Genomic DNA, 26,087 nt, shown 5'->3' with positions numbered 1-26,087 from the left:
CATTTTTTTTAGGGTGGAATACTACTCACCCTTTGGAAAGGCTGAAATTCTACCATCTGCAACAAAATGTTCCCAAATCATTGACCATTATGCTCACTGAAAATAAGCCAGTACCAAAAGGAACATGTGCTTTTTCTGATATAAAGAAACTTTCATGCAACATAGATGGATAGTGTGGTATCAAAGAATCACTGTGAGCCCTGCATCTGGATCCAATCACAGTCATGCACTGCACACTGTTGTTTGGGCCAGACAGTATATATAGGGTTGGTTCCAAAGGTGTAAATTACCTGGTGACATGATACCTATGTCCAATTATGTGTATTTTCATAATACTGTTCCATAGGCACAGAGATTCCCGCTTCATACCTCATTCTGAACTACTGTATTATAACAGTAGTGTCCTATAGCAACAATCACAAGTCTATGATTCTTCTATTTAAGCATATCTTGGCTTTGTAGGTAAAGACAATGCTAGAAAATCTCATATGCAATGGTCAAAATATATTTAACATTTTCATTGTGAGTCCTCTTACTAGGGAGAAGAGGTGCATATTGGAAAGTATCTTCAATGATAAATATATGTATGTACATGTTTGCCTAAATTTTGATCTGGGATTTTGCGTGCAGGTTGACATATCAGAGAGAATATGTGATGTTTGTTCATTGGGGATTGACTCCACTGAGAATAATGGTCTCTAGCTGGGACCATTTTGCAGGAAATTGTAGAATTTGATTTATTTCAGTGTCTGAGTATTATTCCATGTAGCAGATCTGCTACCATTTCTTTATCCATCTTTTGAAAGGCATCTGGGTTGCTTCCATGCCTTCGCTTGTGTGGATCATGCTGCTATAAATATAAAGTTGCAGGTCACTTTTTCATATGCAGTTTTCACATTATTTGGATTTATTTTTCAGTACTGGACTAGCTGTACAATATGGTAGATTCACTTTCAGTTGTGCTAATACTCTCCATACTGACTGACAAGGGTGGAACTAGGTTGCATTCCCACCAACGATGAGACAGGGTACCATTCTTCCCACATCCATGCCAGCCATGTTAATAGATTGACAAATGTAGACCATTCTCACTGGTATTTGCTGGAATGGTAATGTGGTTTTTATTGGCATTTCCCTAGTAAAAGGGAGCAGAACCCTCTGAGCCTGTGCCACACTGGGGACCCTAGGATGGCATTGGAGGGCCATTCCCCATCCCCAGGTACTGAAGCAGTTGAGAGTATGGGTGTCACTCCCGTCCTACTCCCTGTTTTCCAAGACACAGAAAGTAGAAAAATTTTGAAACCATGGTCTGATCTACTTTCCCCTAATCCAGGACACTTCCCACCCTAATCAACTGTGTAAACAAAGTAAGAAATACAATGTATATAAAGAAAAAAAAAAGAATTTATCTGCATTTATCATGATATAAGACCTGACTTAGTTTCTTGGATTCGTATATATATAGTTTGTTTAATGGATTGTAAAATTTTTGTGCTGTTGTTTCAGTCTTTAAGCAAGATCATTACATATAAGTCCTAAGTATAGATTCTGGTACAATCTCAGGGCTTCAAAAGCCACTTATCATTGCAAAAAGTATGCACACTAATAAAAATAGTACTGATTATACTACTAACATAATTTACTTCAGGTGTAGTATGATTTTGTTACTTTCTGATCAGACCCAGAAGCCAACTCAAGACTTAAAACTGATTTAAAGTGATTCATTTTCTTATTTGAAAATCAGCATTAGAGAGAAGGAGAGGAGCCTTGCATCTGCTGGTTGATACTGCACATTCCTGCAGCAGCCAGTGCTGTGCCTGGCTGAGGATCTGCATGTGGGATTCCCACATCATTAACCACCAATCTGAAATGACTGAAACATGGTTTGTTGTGGCTGACTGCTGTGTAACAAATATAATGCTGCTTTATATGGGAAGTCTGGATAAATGTTATGTATTCTCATAATTTCATTTTTTTACCTTTTAAATCTAATTTCTACATGAAATTCCTACATAAAACTTTGGCATCTGTTGTGATAGCAGTAGTATTTTAGATGGTTTGCATTAAAATTTGAATTTATAATGTTAAATACTACACCAGGAATGTTTATATAGCAGTTTTATGTTGTGTTTGTAATGATAAGTACAAAAATACTTTTGGGAATCACCAATTTTGATATAGTTCAGCAATAAAGTTCATTGTTTTATCCTGTGTTATTAAGGGAAATATGTAATATTTTGCTTAAGGGAATTAATGACAGAGGAAAATTGCCAACTAAGGAAGGAAGATCATCTTTTCAAAGTGGATGATACTCTTAACTGTGAAACAGAAGCGATCAACGTCTATCGGTATTAAATGCTTTTTCTTTAGTGGGTTGGAGAGTAGCTAAGAGCTCACTGCGAGAAAAAATCAGAGAAAATGCACAGTTAATATTACTTGGATAGGTATATGAGATTTTTTTTTAAATGTATTCAATTTTCTTGGAAAGGCAGATTTACAGAGAGGAGATAGAAGGAGAAAAGATCTTTCATTGGCTGGATCACTCAAGTGGCTGCAATAGCCAGAGCTGAGCTGATCCAAATCCAAGAGCTTTCTAGGTCTTCCACATGTTGTAGGGTCCAGAGGATTTGAGCCACCCTCCTTTTCCAGGCCACAAGTAGGGAGCAGCATGGGAAGTGGAAAAGCTGAGATAGGAACTGGTGCCCATATAGGATCCCTATGATTTGCAAGGTGAAGATTTAGCCATCGCACTAGGCTGTTTAAAAGTCTCTTTTCATGTATTTATTTTATTTGAAAGTTAGAGGTACAGAAAGACAGCTAAAAGTTAGATTAGCTTGGCCACATGACCAGAAGTAGAGCTCCTGTAATCTGAATGAGGTGCCTATATGAGATTGTGGTGCCTCAGACATAGACTTATCCCATTATGCCACTGAGCCAGCTTTGTTTACAAGACTTTAAGTCCAGCTTTAACCTTGGATCCTTCTTCACTTGGCCCAAGGAAATAATGTAAAAGCTATAGACAAAAGGCAAGGTTCAGCTGTACATGAATAGTTGTGCATCACACAAAAAGCAAAGTTGGATTTTATCTGAAAGATTTAGCTTGTTAGTGTTTTTATTTGATTCATGTGTTTGAAAGGCAGCAAACAGAAAGAGGAGAAACATGGAGCAAGAAACAATTGGAGAAAGAATGAATGAATGAACCTTTTATCTGCTGACTCATTCTCAATGACCACAGCTGTGGGTGCGACAGTATGAAACAAGGAGCCAGTAGCTTCCTGTGGGTCTCCTACATGGGCCCAAATACATAGGCCATTTTTCTCTGTGTTCCCAGGCACATTAGCAGGGAGCTTGATAATGTGGAGCAACTGGAACTTAAATGAGTGCCCATGAGAGATGTGGGTGATACGATAGCAGCCTTTGACCACCTTGTCACAGTGCTGTCCCCATCATTTTAATCTTGCAACGGTAATGAATAACATCTGCCAAATAGAGGACATTGATTTCCTATGATCACATTAAGATTTCAGATGTCTGAATAAGCCTCCCATGATCATACTTAAAGCAGATATACACACAGTCTAAATCTTGGGATGACCTTTGTTTCAGGAGTGCCTAAATACTGGAATATTAATCAGGATCATGTTTTATAAAGAATGTGATATTTCCTCATGTTTATTTCTCAATATGTATAGTTTGGGGAGTTTTTTCCCCTAGAATAGAAAACTCTTGATGTAAATAATGTTTTATGCGTGTCCTGTGTATTGTGCTTATACATTAATGTCAACATAATTTTTCTTCCTAGCTGGAGAATCAAAGTCCTTGAACAAGAATTGGAAAGAACAATCGATTACTTTCAAATACAGGTGTGTGTGATGTGTGCATGCACATGTGTGTACCATTCATTATTACCAGGTGCAGGTGTGTGTGTACATGAATGCATGTACCATTCATTATTAACCAGGAACAAGTATGTGTGTGCACACGTACATGTATGTACCATTCATTATTAACTGGTATAGGTGTGTGTGTGTGTCTCTGTGTAACATTCAGTATTACCAGGTATACATATGTGTGTACATATGTGCATGTGTGTACCACTCTTTATTATCATGTACAGGGGCATGTGTGTGTGTGTATGCACACATGCATGCAAGCACCTTTCTTTATTACCAAGTACAGGTATGTGTGTGCACACTTGCATGTATGCACCGTTGTTTATTACTAGGTACAGGAGTGTGTGTGTGTACATGTGCGTGCATGCACCATTCTTTATTACCAAGTACAGGTGTGCGTGTGCATGTACCATTCATTATAATCATGTTTAGGTATATGTGTGCAAGCACATGCATAGATGTAGGTCCTAACACCTGAGAGTTGAAATTGAATTGAAAGAGAATGAATTTCTCTCTCAGTTGCACAGTTTTGTTTAGAATGTCACATGTGGCTAAGACACTTCAACAGTTTCAGGATTTCAAAGAGCTTGACACAAGACTTCTTAGGTATCATGTCTCCTGCCTTGTTTTAAAAGTACATTAGATTTCACAAATGGAAATTATTGACCAAAGAACCTAAAGTGGAAATTTATCAATTATATTTTAATTGTCTTCACATATCCCTATAATATGTGATGTGTACATGAAAATTTGCATCAATATTGTTGTTAGTGATGTTAGTGATGTTTGAAATAGTTTTGACTTTTGAGTTATTTCTTAAGCAAATGATAGGTACGTTTTTATATAAAAAAGTATACATTTAAAATATTCTGTTTTTCAGATTATTTATTTGAAGAAAAATGCAAATGACAATTGGGTAAGTTTCAAATTCCCTTAAAGCTTTTTACCTTTTATAAATTGTTATGATTTTACTTCTAGAAGATAATACTGAGCAACTAAATTGAAGAAAATAAATTGCTATGTAAAAGGATGACTTTGTTTTAATTGCACCAAAAGTGGAATTACCCTTCTTGTGAGAATTAACACATTGACCAATCCATACAGTCTGGTTTTAGCGCATTGCTATTTCGAAAGGAACCTATACTGTCCGCAAGGGTCAGAAGGATTTGATGTGCATATACAGATGTCATGGTCACAGATTCACATTTTGGGGCATTGGATTGCCCCTTGTTATTTATGAAGAAAAAGTTCTCTGAGTCATTTTAATCATTTGTAAACAATGGGGTGGATAAAGCACTAACTAAGCCCCTTCTACTTCTAAAATTCAGAGTTCTTTAAATATTTATTGAATTACTCACTATGTATTAAGAAGTGGGTGATTGTGAACACTGGTCTGTGCTGCAGAGAAACTGCATGAGGTTATGAGATGTCTTTTGGGGAGTCCCTGACGCAGAGGCCTTGGAGGAGGCTACTTTTGAGCCTTTTGAAGTTCTAGGCACTATACTTGAAAATATTGTGAAATAACATCCATTAAGTCTTGTACCTCTTTTCTATCACTTTGCATTGAATTTATTATTTAGTATGTGTGACTTTATGTTAAAAGACATAGAAAGTGTGCCATCTAGATCTCAATGAAGCAGTATTTGTCACATCCAATACAAATAGCATATACTTACTGAAAGTTCAGACCAGGGCAGTTGTCAGACCTAGCATTTTGGATGCCAGTTAGAATGCCTCCATCACACACAGGGTATTTCGGTTGAACTGCTCTAACTGCATCCAACTCCTTCAATTTCCTTACTTCCATCTTTGCCCTGGCCCAGTTCTAGCTCATGTTGGATTTGGGAAGTGAAGCAGAGTATAAGGAGTTTATTCCATCGATCTGCCTCCCCATATAAATGAATATGGCAACCCAAATTCAGATGATGTATGAAGCATGCATTTACACACATTTTGAAAATATTTCTAAGATTTGTTTACTTTTTTGAATGATAGAGGGGGATGCAGAGACAGACATTGAACATTCTTCCATCAGCTGGTTAACTGTCCAAAATGGCCACAAAATGTGCCTAGATCTGATTGTATCCAGATCTAGGAACTCCCCAGGCAATCTCCTATGTGGTTGCAATGAGCCATCATTCCTTGCCTCTAGATCATGTTGGCAGGAAGCTCTGTATGAAACTTAGAGTAATCGTGACTTGAACCAAGCACTCTGATACGGGATGTTGTCTCTAGTCCTGTGGTGCCAAAAAGATTACTAAAAGCTCATATGAGCATTTCACAAAAAGTGGAGTACATTATATCCTATCTTTGTAGCCTTATTTCTTAATGTGTTACAGGTATTTTTTTTTTTTTGCCTTTCTAAAACTGTTTCCATTATTATCATTTTATGCTACAATTCCATAGTCCCTGGGATTTTCCTTACCCCTTTCCCAAGCTGCCTTCCCCTACTAAGTTCCCCTATATTATTACTATAATACTTAATACGTAAACAACCATATGTCCATCATTGTGGGCATGGACTATGGCAAAGAGCCCAACTTTGAGCCTTATTTCTTAATGTATTACAGGTATTTTTTGAAACAAATATTTCCTAATTTATTTAAAATTGATGTTTAACTAGCCTGTTTGTTTTTTCATTCTTTCCCTTGTAATTTCAAATAATTTTGGTTCCACATATCAATAGTTCAATAGTTTATTTTAGTAATTATCTTTGGCATAATTGCTTAGTAAAAATTTGTTATATGTAGGAATAATATTTACACACATGTATTTTTGTATGATGGCAAGGTTTGCAAGTAAGTGATTCATTTTGTAAATATTTATGTGGTTTATTCTTTGTCCAAGCTACTTCTACCATGCAGTTCAGTTTTTAATAAATATCAGAGTATTACTTTTTTTTAAAAAAATGCAGACTAACTTCTTTTTATTTGTAATAAATTATAAGTTAAGTGACTTTACCTATGTGATAAGCCTAGTGAATCATATGGTTTTCCCAGTCCAAAGTTTCACAAAATGATTGCAGATGATCTGGAGATCTCTCAGAATGAAGTTAACCTTTCCGCATGAATAGTTGTGATTATTGTATGCTGTTGATATTCACTAGATTGTGCAAGGTTTGTTCTCTGTAACATTTGATTTTATCTTTACCTCTTACTGAATAAAATGGGATATGATTTATGCAGCGCCATGAACTTACTGAAAGTACAACATGCATTGATAAGTTCATCTATTTTTTTTTAAAATAGCATTTAGCCACATGCTACAAAACTGTTTTAGACCTTTATGGTTTCACAGAATCATAGTGAATTTTCTGTAGAGATGATGGCCTTGAGGCAACTATGCAAAGCTGCCATGTGTAATGATTCTGAGTCTGTGTTGCAGTTGCTTGAGGCTTGCATCCTCCCATATTGCCCTTAGTGTATTACTTGACTGATCAAACAGTCCTCCATCTCACATCAGAGAGCAGCATTCATTGGCAAGTGCACAAGTCATCTCCAGTTTTAGGTCCATGTCATCTGCTTTCCTGAAATATTTCCTTTTTATCTGCATTTCATTAAAGTGGATGCATATATTGACAGTGATATTTGTATGCTCTGGGATGTTCATGCTCATTTTCATCTAACATTTGTCTGCATGTTTCTCCATCTTTTGTTATTTTTCAGTGGGCAGCTCGGTTTGCCGAGAGAGAACTCTATAACTTTAAGAAAGAAAATGTATATAAAAGCAAAAAGTAAGTTTCTTAGTGGTAACACTCAACAACTTTTAGCTCTTTTATTGTTACTTTCTTAATTAGGTAATATTATAGGGATAAATAATGAAATTTCAGTGAATCCAGCATTTTTCACTGTGAAGTATTTACTCATTTTAAATACTTAGGTCACTGGCATATAATTTGAAAGAAACTTCACAGATTTTTATTTATGCTTTTATGTTTTTCAGTATTTAATAAGAACTGAGCTTGTCATCTAATCTAGGATTACTAATTGAGAATCATGGTGAAATCTCCAGACTGAACAAATATCTTTGCAGTGAAAAGGCAAAAATTAAGAAGCTTCAGGAAAAACTTACAATAATGACTGAAATGTATAAAGAAAATGAAATGTCACCAGTGACAAGGATTATATGACAAGCTGCACTGGATGGCAAGAAAGCTAGAATTCAAAGCCTAAGCATATATTTCATGTTCAGTCTCTGTGATCACTGGATATTCACAATTCATGATTCATTTATAAAATATTATTCTTAAATACTTTCCTCAAGAAAGTGTTGAAAGTAATATTTGAGATTCTAAGCTATTACACAGAGGCTTGTGTAATCATTATCATGTGATTCCTCAGTGTAAGATCACCTTAAATTAGATCATAATTGATGCTATCTGACTGGGTCAGGGGATTCATTTTCATTCAATTTTGCGTGCATCCACCTCTAATATGTATAAAGCTGACACTTCTCCTTTGTGCTGATTGCTCCTGCTCAGGTATTCCATGTCTTAGTTAAAGATTCATTTGTCTAGTTGATCAGAGTGACTCCTCAAGCTATACTTGACATCAGTTTTTCTATCACATATTATATTAGTATGTGCTTTATGATATTTAAAATGCTAGAGAGGAACTTCTTATTAAGGAAGATTTATTTTGCCTAATGTGATGGAAATACACTGTCCAAAATTGAGTGGCCTCATGGGTTCTGGCTTGGTGAGGGTGGAGAACAGTATAGAGACCATTTATCATGGAGTGGACCAGGAATCAGAGAGAGACTGGAGACATACTCTGCTTCTATAACCTGCTCTCTCCAGAGACCTGTCTTCTCTTGGCAACTGTTCAAATACCTACAGTGTCTCTTTAGGTGCAACTAGCTTCTAGATGATATGATTTGATCCTGCCTCCACTACAATGAGCTATCATTAATCATTACCCTTTCTTCTTTGAAAATAAGATTGATTGAATTCAGGGAGGCAAATAATAACATTTTTACTCATTTTATAAATGTATTTTGACCATTTTTATGGTCTCTGTCCTCTTTTTATGTGTTTATTTGGAGATTCCCAGAGCCACTCTCCTTCCTCTCTCCTTATTCTCCCTCATACCATTTTCTCCTACATTATAATAGTATTACTCTTTAGCAACAGTCATGAGTGCATCATTTGTTATTGAAGTGTATCATGGGATTGTAGGTATAACTAATGATATAGAATCTAGTATCAGACTGTCAAGGTGTACTTGACAGCCTTACTTGGAGTCCTCCTTTCAGTTGGGAGTAGATGTTGGCAACGCCTGCATCGCCATGTACTTCAAGCCCCGAGTCGAGCGGAGGGACTAGGGTTATGAGACAGACAAGACAGGCAACACACACAACACACTGAGGCTCATTCTTGTGAAGTGAGCCCTTTATTCAAAGTTGAACTCTCTTATATAGTCTGCTTGGCCCCTCCCAGGATCTTCCCAATGGTTGAGCAACACCTAAGCTCCCCCAAGGATGTGCAAAAAAGGGAAGCAGGAAGGAGGGAAATTGCAGTCAGGACATGCAAAAATGGGAAGCAGGAAGGAGGGAAATTGCAGTCAAGCCACGGGCTAAATGTATCAGGCCATGATTGCCCTTCCTGTTACACCTTTGAGAAACAGCTGAGCTGTGGAGTTAACCCTTGGGAGACCGGGGCCTACATGTCCCCCCGTTTTGTTTTTGAATGGACACCTGTCTTAGGTTGTCCAGCAGTCAGTTGACGCCTTACCCGTCATGGGGAGTCCCACTCAGGGCACGTGGGATCCCTGTCTTAGGTTGGTCATCAGCTCTGCCAGATCTTCCCCGTCTCTGGCTGCCCATCACACATCATGCTCAACCGGACTCGAGCTCTAGGGTTTTCCACAGCTAAAGTCATCATAGTTTGTCAAATGATGACCTGCTCCCGGGCTTGTTGCCTGCATAGGCGGCAAAGAAGAGTAAACAGTACTACAATCATGGCTATAGCCATCAGCCCCATGGCCAAAATTCCGCTCCATTCCTTTAATATCCCTGCTGCCAGTCTAATACCATATACAATAACTTTCCCAACATGAGGGTCACTCGAGTCTTAACAATGTTCAAATATTGTTGATAATACTAACAATCAAGAATCTCACAGAGCTAAAATGTTACATGTATACCACAAACAGTTTTAGCAGGAACTGGAGACTCCAACTACCTATCATCCCATCTGGCTCTTACATTTCCAAACAGAAATGGACCCCAAAAGTTCTTAGGGAAAGGGGCGTAGTCATCTGCTCTTAGCTTCTTCCTGGTGAGTGGGGGGTGCAGTTGGGTAACAGCAGCAGTTGGGGGTCAGTCCATCTAGTGGTTCCTGCTAGAAGGCACAAGTCATCAGGTGTTTGATGTACATCCTGGTACTTGAGAGGCTTCTCTTTTGGAACTATTCAGCCGCACAGCCTTTGTAGGTCCTGAGAAAACAGAAATAGACATGCCTCTCCAAGAGCTTAATCATGTATCCATACATTATTTTCAAAAGGATTTAGCTTAGCAATTCACATTTATGAAGATTTTCATCTATAAGCCAATTAAGATAGACTATATAGCTTGCCACATAAACATGTGCATGTATATCAGGTAACACATTATAAAGCAAAACTGCCATTGTAACAGCTACTTGAGATTTCTCTTAAGTGTGTAAGTTACCAATTGTTTAGAATCACATTCTGCTTTTAATAATCTGAATAAACCATACCTATAGTTTACTATTAAACTTTAGCAATGCCCCCCATTTTTTTTTGACAGATTGAATCAGTTGTCTGTCCTACAATTAACTTTTCCAACTAAAAGATACAACCTTTGAAACATTCTTCTGACGTTGAGGCTGCTAGGGGCCCATCTAGAAATCCCAAAACCAGAAGAGTTAAGCATATTAAATATGCCAAGAGGCCTTAAAATATCCAAACCGATTCAAACAATAACATATTAAAAAGTTTTATGACATGTAAATGATCACCCAAACATTTCCAAGTAAATACATAACAGAAAATACACTTGAAATCACAGCTCTTCTCATAACTTTTAAAGAATTTTACCAAATTCAAAGGTGGGAACAAGAATAAAGCTTACTGAAGCTGAAGACAATTGACAATGTTACCAATTGAACAGAAACTAAAGTTCAATGCTTCAATTTTTTAACAGCTTTAAAAATTAGAGATAATTTGGCTGTTGTCTTAGGAGATTACCTAGAAACTTACTGAAGTTAGTTAACAATAAGGTGAAAATAACTAAAAAAGGGATGTTAAAACACTGTTGTTTCTCTCAAGGAATCAGACTCCAACTCCATTATCATAAAGGCAAAATTCAGAAATCATACACATCATAGCCATTTTCACTATAAAATTTAAACGAATTTTTTGTTTTCCTGTAAGGCAAAATTTCACATACTTCTTTGTGAATAAGAACACAATTAATTCACAATCAGGGCCAGTTTCATAATTAGGAAACATCTGATAATCCAAATTATTTTGAATGACAATTACACTACTCAAATCCCACTACTCCAGGGATCCTACTAGAACCCTCAAAGTCATGAGAATTGGTTTAGAACTCTGAAGAATTTAGAGGTCTAAATGAGTTTAACTTGTTAGACTTGATCAATACCAGGACAACACTGTAAGCTGAGGATCAAACAGTAAGAAAACATCGTAGGAACTTTTTCTCAGTGGAGGTGAGGAGTCTGGTCTGCCCAGGGCCTGTTAAATTGTTAGATCTCTCTAAAATTATTCACTAGGAGAAAGGGAGTAAGTCATGGTCCGTCCCATCTCGTCTGTCAGTCAGTCACACACGCACCCAATTCTGAACAAGAAAAACTTAACAACTCAAGACAAAGACAGAACTGGAGAAAGAATATTAAAACAAAATCTAGTTTTTGTCCAGACAAAAATAATAGAACACCAACAGTAATGACTAAACATATGCACAAACACCAAACACATCAGAACAGCGACATACAACTCTTAAAACACTTTGTGATTTCCAATCTCTTCTTTGACATACTTTAACCTGGAGATATTTTATGAAACAAGTTCTTAGGTTCCTCTCATGCTTTAAGTTAATTTAACAGTGGACCACTTTATATCAGATTATTTTTGTTAAATTCAGTTACAGAACACATGTCTTTCTTTAATCTTTTTTTTTCTTTCTTACTCTTTTTTTTTTCTCTTTTTTTCCTTTATTTATTTTATATCTACGTTGCTTGAATTGCTTAATTCTCCAGTCAGCCTGTTCTGACCAACAGCGTTCCCCATTTTATGCAGAAGTTCTTCAAGCTCAGTGACCAATTTATCCTGGGAGAAGGCTGAACCCATTTTATTGTTCTTTTCATAGGATAAATTAAACACCAAGACCTAACTATACTTCAAAATAAATTTAAAATGTTAACTATATTTCAAAATAAATCTGAAACCTACCTACATTTCAAAATAAAACTCCCTTTCCTACCAGTTTAGGAAAGACTTACAATACGTCCCACTTACCTGCTGGCCAGCCTCCTGGGACGACCCTTCGCTGTATCCTCTCTTTCTCAATCTCGGTGGGACCTCCATTTGTTGGCAACGCCTGCATTGCCACGTACCCCGAGCCGAGCGGAGGGACTAGGGTTATGAGACAGACAAGACAGGCAACACACACAACACAGAGAGGCTCATTCTTGTGAAGTGAAGCCTTTATTCAAAGTCGAACTCTCTTATATAGTCTGCTTGGCCCCTCCCAGGATCTTCCCAATGGTTAAGCAACACCTAAGCTCCCCCAAGGACGTGCAAAAAGGGAAGCAGGAAGAAGGGAAATTGCAGTCAAGCCACGGGCTAAATGTATCAGGCCATGATTGCCCTTCCTGTTACACCTTTGAGAAACAGCTGAGCTGTGGAGTTAACCCTTGGGAGACCGGGGCCTGCAAGTAGAGATGTGAGCCAAAACATATCTTACATTACTGGTGTGCTCTCCTCCATTGTAAAATTTATCTATGATAATATATGTATATACTTTTTACCCATATTTCTATTTTTTTTGTTTGTATTTTGTGTGTGTGTTTCTCATCAGAGGAAACATATTATTTATTTTGGGGGTAGACTGGCCTATTTATATGCATTTACAAATGAAAGATTGGTACAAATGGTTCAAGTTCATTGTTATAGTTGTGCGATATTCCAAAAAGTAGAAGCACCACATTGTTTTTGTTTAGTATAAACAATTCCACTTTCAAGGATATCTGGATTGTTTGCATTTCTTTGCTATCGTGGATTGTGCTGCTGTAAATATAGGTATGCAGGCCACTTTCTCATACTCAGATTTCAATTCCTGTGGATATATTCCCAGAAGTGGGATACTCAATCATATGGCAGATCAGTTTCCACTAGCCAAAGCACTCTCCATACTGATTTCCATAGTGGCTGGACAAGGTACTCTGACCCACCAAAATGGAGCAGGTGTGCCCTTTTCCCTCAGTCTTATGAGAGGTGGTATTAGTAGATTTCTGTGTGTAGGTCTTTCTCACTGGAGTGAGGTGGGACCTCAGTATGGTTTGTATTTGCATTTCTGTAATGGCTATGGAGCCTGAGCGCTTTTTCATATGTCTGCCAGCCATTTGAATTTATCCTCTTGATAAATTCCTGCTCATGTCCTCCATCTACTTCTTAATGTAGTTGTTTGGCTGTTGTTTGAGTATCTGAAGCTCTCAGTAAATCTTGGATGTTATTCCACTATCTGTTGTATATCGTGCAAAGAATCTTTTTTTTTTTTTTCCATTTGGTTGATTTACAGACTGTTTTTCTCCAAACTCCCCACTATTATTCTGGTGTAATCCATTACCACTTATACCTGAGCCATTCCAATAGCTTCATGAGATCTTCCCATTTCCATTGTTGCCTTCAAAGAATCATTCCCTGGCTACCTAATTAAAACATGTGAAACCCCTTTCCCTATTCTATCTTTTATATTTTTTCATAGCCCTTATTATTTTTGTTTGTTGTCCTTATTGTCCTGTGATTATTTATTAAAAGCATTTTCACATTTAAGGTAAACTTCATGAGTGAATGGTGTTCTCCTGTTTTGTGTCTAAAGCTATGCAAGCCTGAATACATGTGAGACTGAAATCAGAAACCCAGAGCTTCTTTCCGAGCTCCCAGTTGGGTGCAGGAGCACATCTACCTAAGCACTCTTGTGCTGCTTTCCAGGCTGCATTAGCAGGGAGCTTTGTTGGAGACCTGGGAGCAGCCAGGTCTTAAACAAGCACCCATATGGAATGCTGGTGTCACAGGCAGAGGCTTAACATACTATACCACAGTGCCAGCCGCAGAAATTTCAATTATGAAATATTTCCTGTAGCTCATGTTTTTTATCATAAAGGGCAATAAAATACAATTTGATGCTTCATTAGTAAATTAATTAGTAAATTAATGAAGGCCATTCCTGGCTAATTTTTACTTTCTGTTTTTAAAAAAAATTTCTGCTTGCTAACATTTATAATATAACATCAGTGCTAACTAGTAATTTATTAAGCATATATTTCCAGCTGAGATTGAGCAAGGCAAAATAAATTTCTGTTCTCATTGTATAAGCAAGTGTCTAATACACAGTATGTATTGTGCCACATTTTGGTGGTTGTTAGTTAATTAGCTACTTACTGTGATGCCCAAGCATAGTACTGAAATGTCTTGCACTGTCCTACGCATAAGCAGGATACTATGTTTTTTCTTTTTTAAAGAGAATGTATTTGTGTCAGATAAATTTTGTTTTGGCATTAATTACAGTGCTATTGACTCTGAGCCCAATGTTAATAAGTCAATAATACTATATTAAATGAATCAAAACTAAAGCAAACCTAGAATATAGTAAGTATTGGTTGACTGATGAAAGTGTTTTGTTATAATCTAGCGGAAATGTTGCCTTGTGTTTTCCTTAGAAGTAATGATACAACATTTAACACTTCAGGATTTTTTTCACTGATAAAGTATTTTCTTAATTCCTTTTATGGTCTAAAGTTAGACACCAGGGAACACAGAATTACTGAGAGAAAGAGAAAGAAATTTTTATCGAAAAGAGAGCAAGGAAAATGAACTAGCTGCTGGTTCATTCCGCAGAAGTCTGCAAGGCCGCAGAGCTTCTCCCGGGACAGGGATCTGTCTACTGTTTTCCTCCTAGGATAGCTGAAACAATCAGGGCTGGGGCGGAGCACACAAGCTTCATCCTGGTCTCCCATTTGGGTACTAGGCATCTCAGATATCAGGTACCCTCCTTGCAGAGCTGATTTAGTCATTAATATGAGTATCTGCAAGGCGTATGAGCAGCTTATGTTAAAATCTCAGGGCTCTATAAGTACATACTATTGCAAGTAGTATGCACACTAATAGAAATAGGCAGTACCTATTATACTACTAGCAAAATTTACTTTGGTTACACTATGATTTTGCTTCTTTCTGATTTGAACCAGAACCCAACTCAAGACTTAAAACTGATTTAAAGTGATTTATTCATTTACTTATTTGAAAATCAGCATTAGAGAGAGGGAGAGGAACCTTGCATCTGCTGGTTGATACTTCACATACCTGCAGCAGCCAGCGTTGTGCCTGGCTGAGGATCTGCATGTGGGATTCCCACATCATTAACCACCAATCTGAAATGACTTAAACATGGTTTGTTGTGGCTGATTCCTATGTATTAAATATAATGCTGCTTTATATAGGAGTCTGGGTAAATAATATTTATATGAGCTATTTCATTTATTTTACCTTTTTAAATTGCATTTCATTTTGTGACACAATTTCTAAGGCTCTGGGATACCCCCAACACCCTCCCCCCAGGGTGGATTCCTCCACCTTGTTGCAGTAATAGAAAAATCCAGTCAAGATTCTTTCATTGTAAGCATGTACCATGCATATAGAGTCCAGCATCTTATTGTCCAGATAAATTCAACAGTTTCTTGGGGAGACCATCTCTCGTCAGAATGTAGAGCTGGCAGAATATCATCCCGATCAATTAAAGACACAACATAACATCAACCATAATTCACAGCATTATGGAGTTAATTGACATGGTATTGAGTAACCAGTATGTTAGAAGATACAGGTTTTTAACCACATCCTGTGATTACTTCATTGACATTTCTATTTTAGTTTATACACAGCTGGCTGCTATACACCTTAAAATGGCTATAGGGTACTATTCAGCTGTCTCATGTCTATTTTCATTTTAGTATTTAGCAGTTTATAGTGTTGAAGCATAATTTTTACTGAACTTGGCAGATTTTAGATAGTCTAAACTGGCTTATAACTCTAACAAGCCATATGTCAACAGTTGAGGTACAGAACACTTTTAGGAGGGGTGTACAGAGAAATCTTCAATCCCTTAGTGAGGAGTAACTTATCTTTGTGTCCTACCTAGTAAGGTATATGCGAGTCCTAGCTGACCTTTTCCTGTCTGGTTCTAAGCTTTCCTTGTTTTTCTCTGACTATCTAATCTAATTTTGGGGGGAAGTAGCTCCAGAGCGACCCTGATGATCATTGCAAGAGAGGATTGTGATCCAAAGCTGGAACTAAGTATGGAGCAGAGAAAGCTCCCTTCTTGAGGTTTGAAGGGCATTTACTATTCTTCTCTTTCTGCGGACTGCTTAGGGCTCCTGGCTATTGTTCCAATGACATTAGATCCAGTGAGGAAGGATCTGGGCATCTTCCATCCCATGTGGGAGATCTTGGCCTGTGAGGATGGAGTTATTGCCCTACGAAGGCAGTCCAATTCCCCGTGGTCTCTTTGGCAGTTGGGATATAGCTCTTGGTGCCTGTACTGGTAGTCCTTGGTGAGGATCCAGGGTTGGTATACACGCCTCCTCCTGTCCACCTGCTCCACTTTGGGGTCTCCCCCCAACTCCCGCTCTGTGCATTTGTCTTCCTGTTAAGAGGTTGTCAGGATCACTCTTGATTCCTCATGTATGTCTTTATGGTTTTGCTGATGTCTAATGCTGATTTGAGTCTGTTATCTAGAAGTTATCTGTTATATTCATTTTTTTTTACCTTTTCAATCTTATTTCTGTGCCAAATTCATTCACAAAACTCTGGAGACTGTTGTGATAGCAGGATTATTTTAAGAGTTGTTGCTTTGAAATTTGAGTGTGTAATGTTAATTCTACATCAGAAATGCTTGCATATTAGTTTTTCATGTTGTGTTTGCAGTTGTAATTGTGGATATTTGTATGGGACACTCCAGTTTTGATACAGTTAAAACACTATAAGTCTTTATGACATGCCTTGAATGTATTATAAATTTTCACTTTTGCTTTAAGGAACCTGCTGATCGAAGAACACTGCCACATAGAGGAAAAAACCATCTCAATTGTTGATGCAAATTTCCAATCTACAAGAGGAGTTGACTTATATTGGTATTAACGCTTTTCTTTTGTGTCCTGGAGAATAGCCAGAAAAATATCTAAGCAGCCAAATATAAGGAGCATATTTTGCTACTTTTAAATTCCAAGTTCTTGTTATGAAATTCCATACAAAACCTTAAAAGGAAAAACAATACCCTTATGCATGTGATTTTTAATCTCATGTTTGAATATGGACCAATCTTACCTATTACATCAAGGAATTTATGAATAGCCACTTATTTCAAGGTTTTTACTCTTTAGTTCCAATGGAGAAGAATTTGTAGGACATGAAGGGATTCAGCAATTATGGTATAAAGGAATGTATGAGCCATAATTAGTATTATTTGTATTGGTTTATAAGAGAGTAAGTTTAGTTTTTACCTTGGAGCTTTCCTTACTTGGCCAAAGGGGTTACTGGAAAGCCTAAACACAAAGGGTAATATTCAGCTGTATTTGCATGCTTGGAGTACTTCATTATATGTCAGGAAGAGTAAGGTTGGGTTGGGTCTTATTTTAATGAAGGAAGTAGCTGATTTGTCTTCTTTTTGATTTATTCACTTGAAAGACAGAACAAAGATAGAACCTGGAGGAAGGGGTAGAGGAATACACACACAAGCACACAGAATGGGAGAGAATGACCCTTCCATTTGCTGATGAACTCTCCAAATGGTCACAACACCCAAGGCTAGGTCAGTCTGAAACCAGGAGCCAAAAGCTTCTTTTGGAACTCCCCCGTTGATACAAGGGCATGAGCAGATAGCCAGCATCCTTTACTTTTTCAAGCACATTATCACAGTGCTGGATTGTATGTGTAGTAGTAGCTAGGATTATCAGGTATCCATATAGTTATCAGGTGATGTAGGTTGCCCTCGGTGCCACAGCATCAGTCCCATAAGGGTAGTCTGATAAGATATGTAAATTTGTGAAGGAAATAATTCATTTCCTATAGCCACTTAAACATATGAATATCTGGATGAATCTTCCATCATGTACTTACAATACTGTATGAAATATTGTGTTAGGAAAGTTTAATGAGTAGAATTTACATTAGATTAAGAAAAAATGAGAATTCTATTTGGTATTTCTCAGCATGTGCAGTTTTTGTTATTTGTTCCAGGAAACAGATTGTTCTTGATGTTGTAATGTATATTTTTGAAGTAGAGTATATTGTTTTATTACAGTGATTACATATGAATAATTGAAAATTTATATCTTCTAAATAGTAAAAAAGCCAAAGATACTGAAGAAAGAGTGCAAAGAACCACAGTTTATTACCAAAGAAGGGTAAGTTTGTGTGTGTTTTTGTTCAGTGTGTGTGTGTTGTGCATGTTTAGGTGTGTATGTATATATTTATTGGAACCTGTGCCTTTATGTAGAATGGAAAGGGAAAAGTGATTCCTTTACTAGTTTTATATCTTGCTTGAAGTGTTACATGTGGTATTCAGTCATTTCCATGTTTTCAGTGCTTCAAAGCATGTGTAATAAAAAAAAAAATCTCATGTCACCATGTCTCCTGTCTTTGGCAAAAGGAATTACATTGCAGAAATTAAATTCTCAATCTCCAGTTGGGTCTCGTATTCAGCCAGGCTAGTTATTTGTTCATTGACAGTTCCTTTTGTGGCTGATTACTGACAAGGGAGCATAAACCAAAAGCGTATGGGTTACAAATTTTAGCTGCTTTTAGCGTACTTACACACAATTGATGATGTGTCCATGAAATTTTGCATAAAGTTGTGTTTACTGACACAAAATGTGTGTGAAATATTTCTTAGCTTGTGAGTTACTTCCTATGTTAAAGACAAGATGTTCTTTCTGTTTAAGAAAATTAATTTTCAAGCCTTCTGTTTTTTAGGTTATTCATTATAAGAAAAAAGCCCACCATAATTGGGTAAGTTTCAAATTGCCTTAAAGATTTTTCTATTTCTTAAAATAAATTTTGCTTTTCCTTCAGGAAGATAATGCTGGGGATTTAAATTTATGAAAATGATAGTATATAAAAACCAGTAGTGGTATTACATTCCATTTGGAGAAATAATATATTATCAAATGGTGGTTATTCCCAGTCTTCTTTCAGCACTTTTCTTCCTCAAAAGTAGCCTAGAAGAGGGTGAGAGGGTTAGAGGAACTTGGTGCATATGCTCATGTTTATGTATTTACATTTTGGGACATTGGATTGTCCCTTGTTATCTAGAGGAGACAGAAAGGTCTCTGGACCATTTTACTCAATTGTCAAAAAAAATTGGATTGGGAAAAGAGCTAGCTAAAGCCCTTTCTAGTTCTTAAATTGAGGGTTCTATTAAGTGATTGTCAACATTGGTACAAATTAAGGAAAGGGTCATCCGGAGAACTGGTTGTCCATGCCTGCAGAGGAACTGCATGATGAGGAAGTGAAGTGGCTGTAAACTTGGAGCAGTTAGAAGGAAGAGCAGAGATGGAACTGTTGACAGTAGCTGTCCACTGGGAGTGCCTGTCACAGGGAGGTGGAGACAGCATTCAGGGATGTTTGTCAAGTGCTTGACACTGATAAGCATGAAGTCAATGTTAACTGGTGTTACCATTGCTGTTACAGTGAAGACAAGTCTGAGAGGAGCATAGAATGAGAGAGTGGTATATTGAATGTCAGGTCCCTCCCCTTTCTGACATTCTGTTTGTTTTGGTTTCAAGAGTTCAAGTGAAGATTCATTAGTGAATTAGCTAGGATCATTATAGATTCAGTTTTCTTCACCATTTCTCCCCACTTTCTAAATACTTACGCATATTATTTTCAAAATTTATTCATTTTATATGAAAAGACAGATTTACAGAGAACAGGGATATGGAGAGAAAGATCTTCCATCAGCTTGTTGACTCCCCAGGTGGTCGCAATGGCTGGAGCTGAGCCAATATGAAGCCAGTTGCCAGAGGCTTGTTTTGAATCTTCCATGAGAGTGTGTGGTTTCCCAAGGCTTGTGCCATACATTACTGCTTTCCCCAGGCCACAAACAGGGAGCTGGATGGGAAGTGGAGCAGCTGAAACATGATCTGGTACCCATATGAAATCCTGACGCATGCAAGGCAAAAATTTATTTTTTAAAGATGAGGATGATGTGTATTAAATTCTTGCTATTTTAGGCAAGACACTTAAAAGTCGCTTGCACATGTTCCTTACTAAACCCACTTAATAAGTATAAATTCGATTATACCATATCAGATTTTATGATGAGAAAACAGCCCAAGATCACATAATTAGATAGTGCCTGCCACCCATGTGGGAGACCCAGATTGAATCCTGGGTTCTTCTTTAGTCTGGCCTGTATCTGGCTGTATGGCCGATGAGGAGAGAACTGGTGTTGGAAAAAAAATGTCTCATTACTATTCAAATAAAAGAATAAGAAAGGTCTTGTGATTATTGCATGCTGTTGATATTCACTAGATTGTGCAAGCTTTGTTCTCTGTGACATTTGATTTTATCTTTACCTCTTACTGAATAAAATGGGATATGATTTATGCAGCGCCATGAACTTACTAAAAGTACAACATTCATTGATAATTTCATCTATTTTTTTTTAAATAGCATTTAGCCACATGCTGCAAAACTGTTTTAGACCTTTATGGTTTCACAGAATCATAGTGAATTTTCTGTAGAGATGATGGCCTTGAGGCAACTATGCAAAGCTGCCATGTGTAATGATTCTGAGTCTGTGTTGCAGTTGCCTGAGGCTTGCATCCTCCCACATTGCCCTTAGCATATTACTTGACTGATCAAACAGTCCTCCATCTCACATCAGAGAGCAGCATTCATTGGCAAGTGCACAAGTCATCTCCAGTTTTAGGTCCATGTCATCTGCTTTCCTGAAAATATTTCCTTTTCTAAAAGATCCTTCAATTTAAAATGTTTTATCTGCATTTCGTTGAAGTGGATGCATACATTGACAGTGGTATTTGTATGCTCTGGGATGTTCATGCTCATTTTCATCTAACATTTTCATGTCTCTCCATCTTTTGTTATTTTTCAGTGGGCAGCTCGGTTTGCAGAGAGTACACTCCATAACTTTAAGAAAGAAAATGTATATAAAAGCGAAAAGTAAGTTTCTTAGTGGTAACACTCAACAACTTTTAGCTCTTTTATTGTTACTTTCTTAATTAGGTAATATTATAGGGATAAATAATGAAATTTCAGTGAATCCAGCATTTTTCACTGTGAAGTATTTTACTCGTTTTGACCATTGTTTTAAATACTTAGGTCACCTGAGTGTTTAATTTTCTTTCATAATGCTTTTTGCATTATATAATTGGTTCCACTTCCCTTTTTCCTATGCAAGTTGCTATTGGCCAGTTCTTCCTGGTCTTCATGAAAAAATGTCATTTGCCTTATTGTCAGGTTGACTGCTAAAGCCATGCTTTTCTTCTGTTACATTTATTAGTAAGATTTTTGTGATGTTATAACACTTGAGAGGAAATTCTTAGAAACGTAGATTTATTTTGCCTCACATGAGACACATCATCAAAAATTATGTGATGATTTGGGTTCAAGATCTGTTGTGGCACCTGTACAGTAGAGTAGCCATTCATTACACAGCCAAGTAGTCTCTTACTCCATCACTGCACATTCCCTTAAGCCACAAATAAGTTTGATAACAGATATGATGTTAAAACAAAGACAAAACTAAACAAAAATACAGTACCATAGAGTTGAACAAATAACCAATTCATAGGTGACGAAAAGAAAACATGGAAGTCTGCTTTTCATTTTGGTTTCCTTATATTAGAGAGAACATATGATATTTATCCTTTTGGGTTTGACTTATTTTACTGAAGATGATGGTCTCTAGTTGTGACCATCTAGTTGCAACTGGTATGATTTCCTTCTTTTTATTGTCTGAGTAATACTCCATAAATTAGAGGTACCACTCTTTATTTAACCACTCCTCTTTGGATGGGCATCCGGATTGTTTCCATGTATTTTCTACTGTAGATTGTGTTGCTGTGGATATAGGATTACAGCTGCCTCTCATATATGCAGTATTCATTTCCTTTGGGTATATTCCTAGGAGTGGGATACCTGGTTCCTGAGGCAGGTTCATTTGCAATTCTCTAAGTACTATCTATACTGATTTCCATAATTGCCATACTAGCCTGTACTCCCACCAGCCATGAAGGAGGATATTTTTCTTCCCACTCCCCTGCAAGCAGGTGTTAGTTGAGTTCTGAATGTAGGCCCATCTGAATGGAGTTAAACTGTACCTCAGCATGGTTTTAATTTGTATCGCCCTGACTGCTAGGGAGACTTAGTATCTTTTAATATGTCTGTTAGTCATTGGATCTCTTTTTTGAAAACCCTTTGTTCATTTTCTTTGCCCATTTTTTACAGGGTTGTTTATTCATTCATTCATTCATTCATTCATTCATTCATTTTAAAATTTATTTTTCTGTTCCTGGGTTTCTGAAGCTCTTTGTGAATCCTGGACATTAGTCCCCTATCACCTGTGTAATGTGCAAAAAATTTCTCCTATTCTCTTAATTGCCTCTTCATTTTGTTAATCATTTCCTTTGCTGTATGGAAGAATTTTAATCCCATTTATTTATTTTGTCTTTGTCTACCTATGATTTTGGGGTCTTTTCTAAGAAGTCTGGTTCCATGCCTATTCCTAGGAGAGAGCTCCCTCTATTTTTCTTTAATACTTTGATGGTTTCTGGGTGTAGATTTAGGTCCTTGAGCCATTTGAGCTGATTTTTGTACAATGGGGCAAGTGCAGGTCTTGTTTCTTGACTCTGCAGGTTGCTATCCAGTTGTCCCAACAGCATTTGTTGAATTGCTAAGAATTTTTTTTTCCTGGTTTATTTTCAGATTTCTTGTCAAAGAGTAGTTGGTAGTACATGTGTGGGTTCCCTTCTGATGTTTCTACTCTATTCATTGATATTCTCCTCTGTTTCTGTACCAGTACCAGACTGTGTTGATCACCATTGCACTGTAGTATATCTTGAGGTCTGGAACTGTGATTCCCTCTGCCTGATTTTTATTCTTCAGGATAGCTTTGGCTATTCGTGGTCTCTTGTGTTTCCAGATGAATTTTTGTATCTTCTATTTCTGAAAGAATGCTGTTGGGATTTTGATTGGGATTGCATTGAATCTGTATATTATTTTTGTTAATATGGACATTTTGATGATGTTGATCCTGCCAATCTAGGAATATGGTAAATTTCTCCACTTTTCAATGTCTTCTTCTATTTCCTTTTTAAATGTTTTATGGTTTTCATTATAGAGGTACCACTCTTTATTAGAGGTACCACTCTTTATTTAACCACTCCTCTTTCACATATTTGGTTAGCTTAATACCTAGATATTTAAGCTTCTTCTCTGCTTTAGGGACTGTATTTACAATTTCCTTCTCAGGCATGGAATTATTTGTGTACACTAGTGCCATTGATTTATGTTCATTAATTTGTATCCTGCTACCCTGCCAAAGTCTAATGAGATCCAGTAGTGTGTTGACTGAGTTTGGATTCTCCTATGTAGAGGATCATTTCGTCTGCAAATAGAGATACTTTCAGTTCCTCATTTCCAATTTGAATTCCTTTGATTTCATTTTCTTGCCTAATAGCTTTGTTATGGACATCCAATACTATATTGAATAATGGTGACAGTGGACATCCCTGTCTAGTTCCAGATTTTAGTGGAAAGACTTCCAGTTTTTCTCTATTTAGTATGATGCTGATATTGGCTTTGATTGTGCTGTAGAATGTTCCTTCTATACTGATCTTGCTTAGGGTTTTCATCATGTAATGGTAGTGGATCTTACCAATGCTTTCTCTGCATCTATTGAGATGATCATATTTTTTTTCAATTTGTTGACATGATGTATCACATTTATTGATTTATGAATGTTGAACCTTTCCTGCATGCTTGGGCTGAATCCCACCTGGTCCCCGTGAATGATCTGCCTGATGTACTGTCAGTTCCTGTTGGCTAGTATTTTTTTGAGGACCTTTGCATCTTTATTCATCAAGGATATTGGTCTACAGTTCACTTTTTCTGTTGTTTTTCCACCTGGCTTTGGTATTAAGGTGATATTAGATTCATAGAGTTTGGAAAGATTGCCTCCATTTCTGTTGTTTGGAAAAACTTGTGGAGAATTGGAGTAAATCCTCTTGAATAGTTCCTCTTGAAAAGGTTTTTAGAACTCAGCAGTGAAACCATCTGGTCCAGGACTTTTCTTGGTCAGAAGGGTTTTAATTTTGAATTCAATTTCAGTCCAACGTATAAGTCTATTTAGGTTGTGAATTGCCTCTTGATTTAGTTTTGTGGCTGTATGTGTCCAAAAATCTGTCCATCTTTTCTGCATCTTCTGATTTGTTTGCATATAGTTGCTTGTAATAGTTCCTAATATTTTCCTGAGTGTCTGAGCTCTGTATTATTATATTTTTTCTCATCTCTGATGCTATAGATGCTTATCTTCTCACTCCATTTTTTGATTAGTTGGGCTAGTGGGGAGTCTATTTTATTGATTTTCTCAAAGAACCAGCTCTTTAATTTATTGTTCTCATATATAGTTCTTTTGGTCTCTCTTTAGCTAATTTCATTCCTTATTTTGATTATTTCATTTTTCCTACTAATTTTGGATTTCTTTGCTGCTGTTGTTTGGATCCTTCAATTGTAGGGTTAACTAATTTATTTGGTTCCTTTCCAGTTTCTTAACATAAGCATTGACTGAGATGAACTTTCCTCTTAACACTGTCTTGATTGTATCCCAAAAGTTTTGGTTTGTTGTGTTGATGCCTTCATTTGTTTCAAGCAGTTTTAAAATTTTCCCTTTGATTTCCTCTCTAATCCATCAATCATTTAGTAACGTATTATTCAGTCTCCATGTGTTTGCAAGTCTTCTTGGGTGTTTTGACTTTTGGTCTCTATCTTCACTCCCTGATGATCTGAGAAGATGCATGGTATGATTTCAACTTTTTTTTTAATTCATTGAGGCTTGTTTTGTGGCCTGTAACATGGTCAGTTCTGGAGAAGGTTACATGTACTGATGAAAAAAAAAAGTGCATTCTCTGTAGGGTGAAAGTTTTGGTAGATACCAAGTAAACCCATTTGTACTAGAGTTTGGGTGATTCTGTTGTTTCTTTGCTGAGTTTCAGTCTCGTGGAACTGTCCATTGATGTTAATGTGGTATTAAAGTCCTCATTATGAATGTATTGGAGTCTATTTCTCCCTTTAAATCCATCAATATTTGTTTCACAAGCCATGGCTGCCGCTAGATCCTTGGCTGTCCACTGGGGTCTGTATTGTTGTTTACCAGCCACTGATAGGGATTGCTGTTCACTGCAACACTGCTCCAGCATTGCTGTCACTTCCCTTTGTCCTGAGGGTCTCCAGGTACCCCATGTGAACTACCTGACACCCCAACTTTTTTTTTTTTCCTGTAATCTGTTTCTTGTGGTTCTCTGTCAAACAACACTAATTTTTCTGTCACCTGGTTAGGTGGTCAGGAGGTTTGTTGGCTGCTGCCACCTTGTGGGTGACAGGTGCTTTCACTCTCCTGGGTACTCACCTTTCCTACTGTGGGGCAGATATGGGGCTCCTATAGATTAGATAGTTCTGACAGTGGAGTGGCTGTTCAGAGTGTTCTAGCTGGCGAGGGTCCCCCACCACCTTGTGCTTTTGTGGCCTCTGCCTGCCAAACTGGTGCCTTGAGTGGGAGTGGTCCAGCTCCTGCCACACAGTGTGTAATCAGCAGCCAGCCTTTCTATGCTCCGAAGGCCCTGTGTCTTCTCTCAATTGTGATGGGCAAGTGATAGCAGGCTTTGTGCTTTTGTTCTCAAACATCCACTGCCAC

At 37.2% G+C, this 26,087-nt stretch overlaps 1 protein-coding gene across 1 annotated transcript in view; it reads left to right on the top strand.

Moving 5' to 3' along the window:
• The window catches only part of LOC121156008 (melanoma inhibitory activity protein 2-like), a gene marked incomplete at both ends in the record, with an annotated part of 51,501 nt that overhangs the window by 5,596 nt on the left and 19,818 nt on the right, over positions 1–26,087 (top strand). The window contains 8 exons of the mRNA XM_040979492.1: positions 2,247–2,348; positions 3,803–3,863; positions 4,774–4,809; positions 7,559–7,626; positions 17,191–17,286; positions 18,498–18,558; positions 19,127–19,162; positions 21,270–21,337. Of these exons, the coding sequence (XP_040835426.1) occupies positions 2,247–2,348; positions 3,803–3,863; positions 4,774–4,809; positions 7,559–7,626; positions 17,191–17,286; positions 18,498–18,558; positions 19,127–19,162; positions 21,270–21,337 (528 nt within the window). The remainder of the gene's footprint in view (positions 1–2,246; positions 2,349–3,802; positions 3,864–4,773; positions 4,810–7,558; positions 7,627–17,190; positions 17,287–18,497; positions 18,559–19,126; positions 19,163–21,269; positions 21,338–26,087) is intronic.

This window comes from Ochotona curzoniae, unplaced genomic scaffold, assembly GCF_017591425.1.
Source record: "Ochotona curzoniae isolate NIBS_2020 unplaced genomic scaffold, NIBS_Ocur_1.0 contig_323, whole genome shotgun sequence".
In the NCBI taxonomy this organism is placed as follows: domain Eukaryota; kingdom Metazoa; phylum Chordata; class Mammalia; order Lagomorpha; family Ochotonidae; genus Ochotona; species Ochotona curzoniae.
Note: the sequence above shows the minus strand (reverse complement) of the source record. Positions and strands in the feature narration are given on the sequence as shown.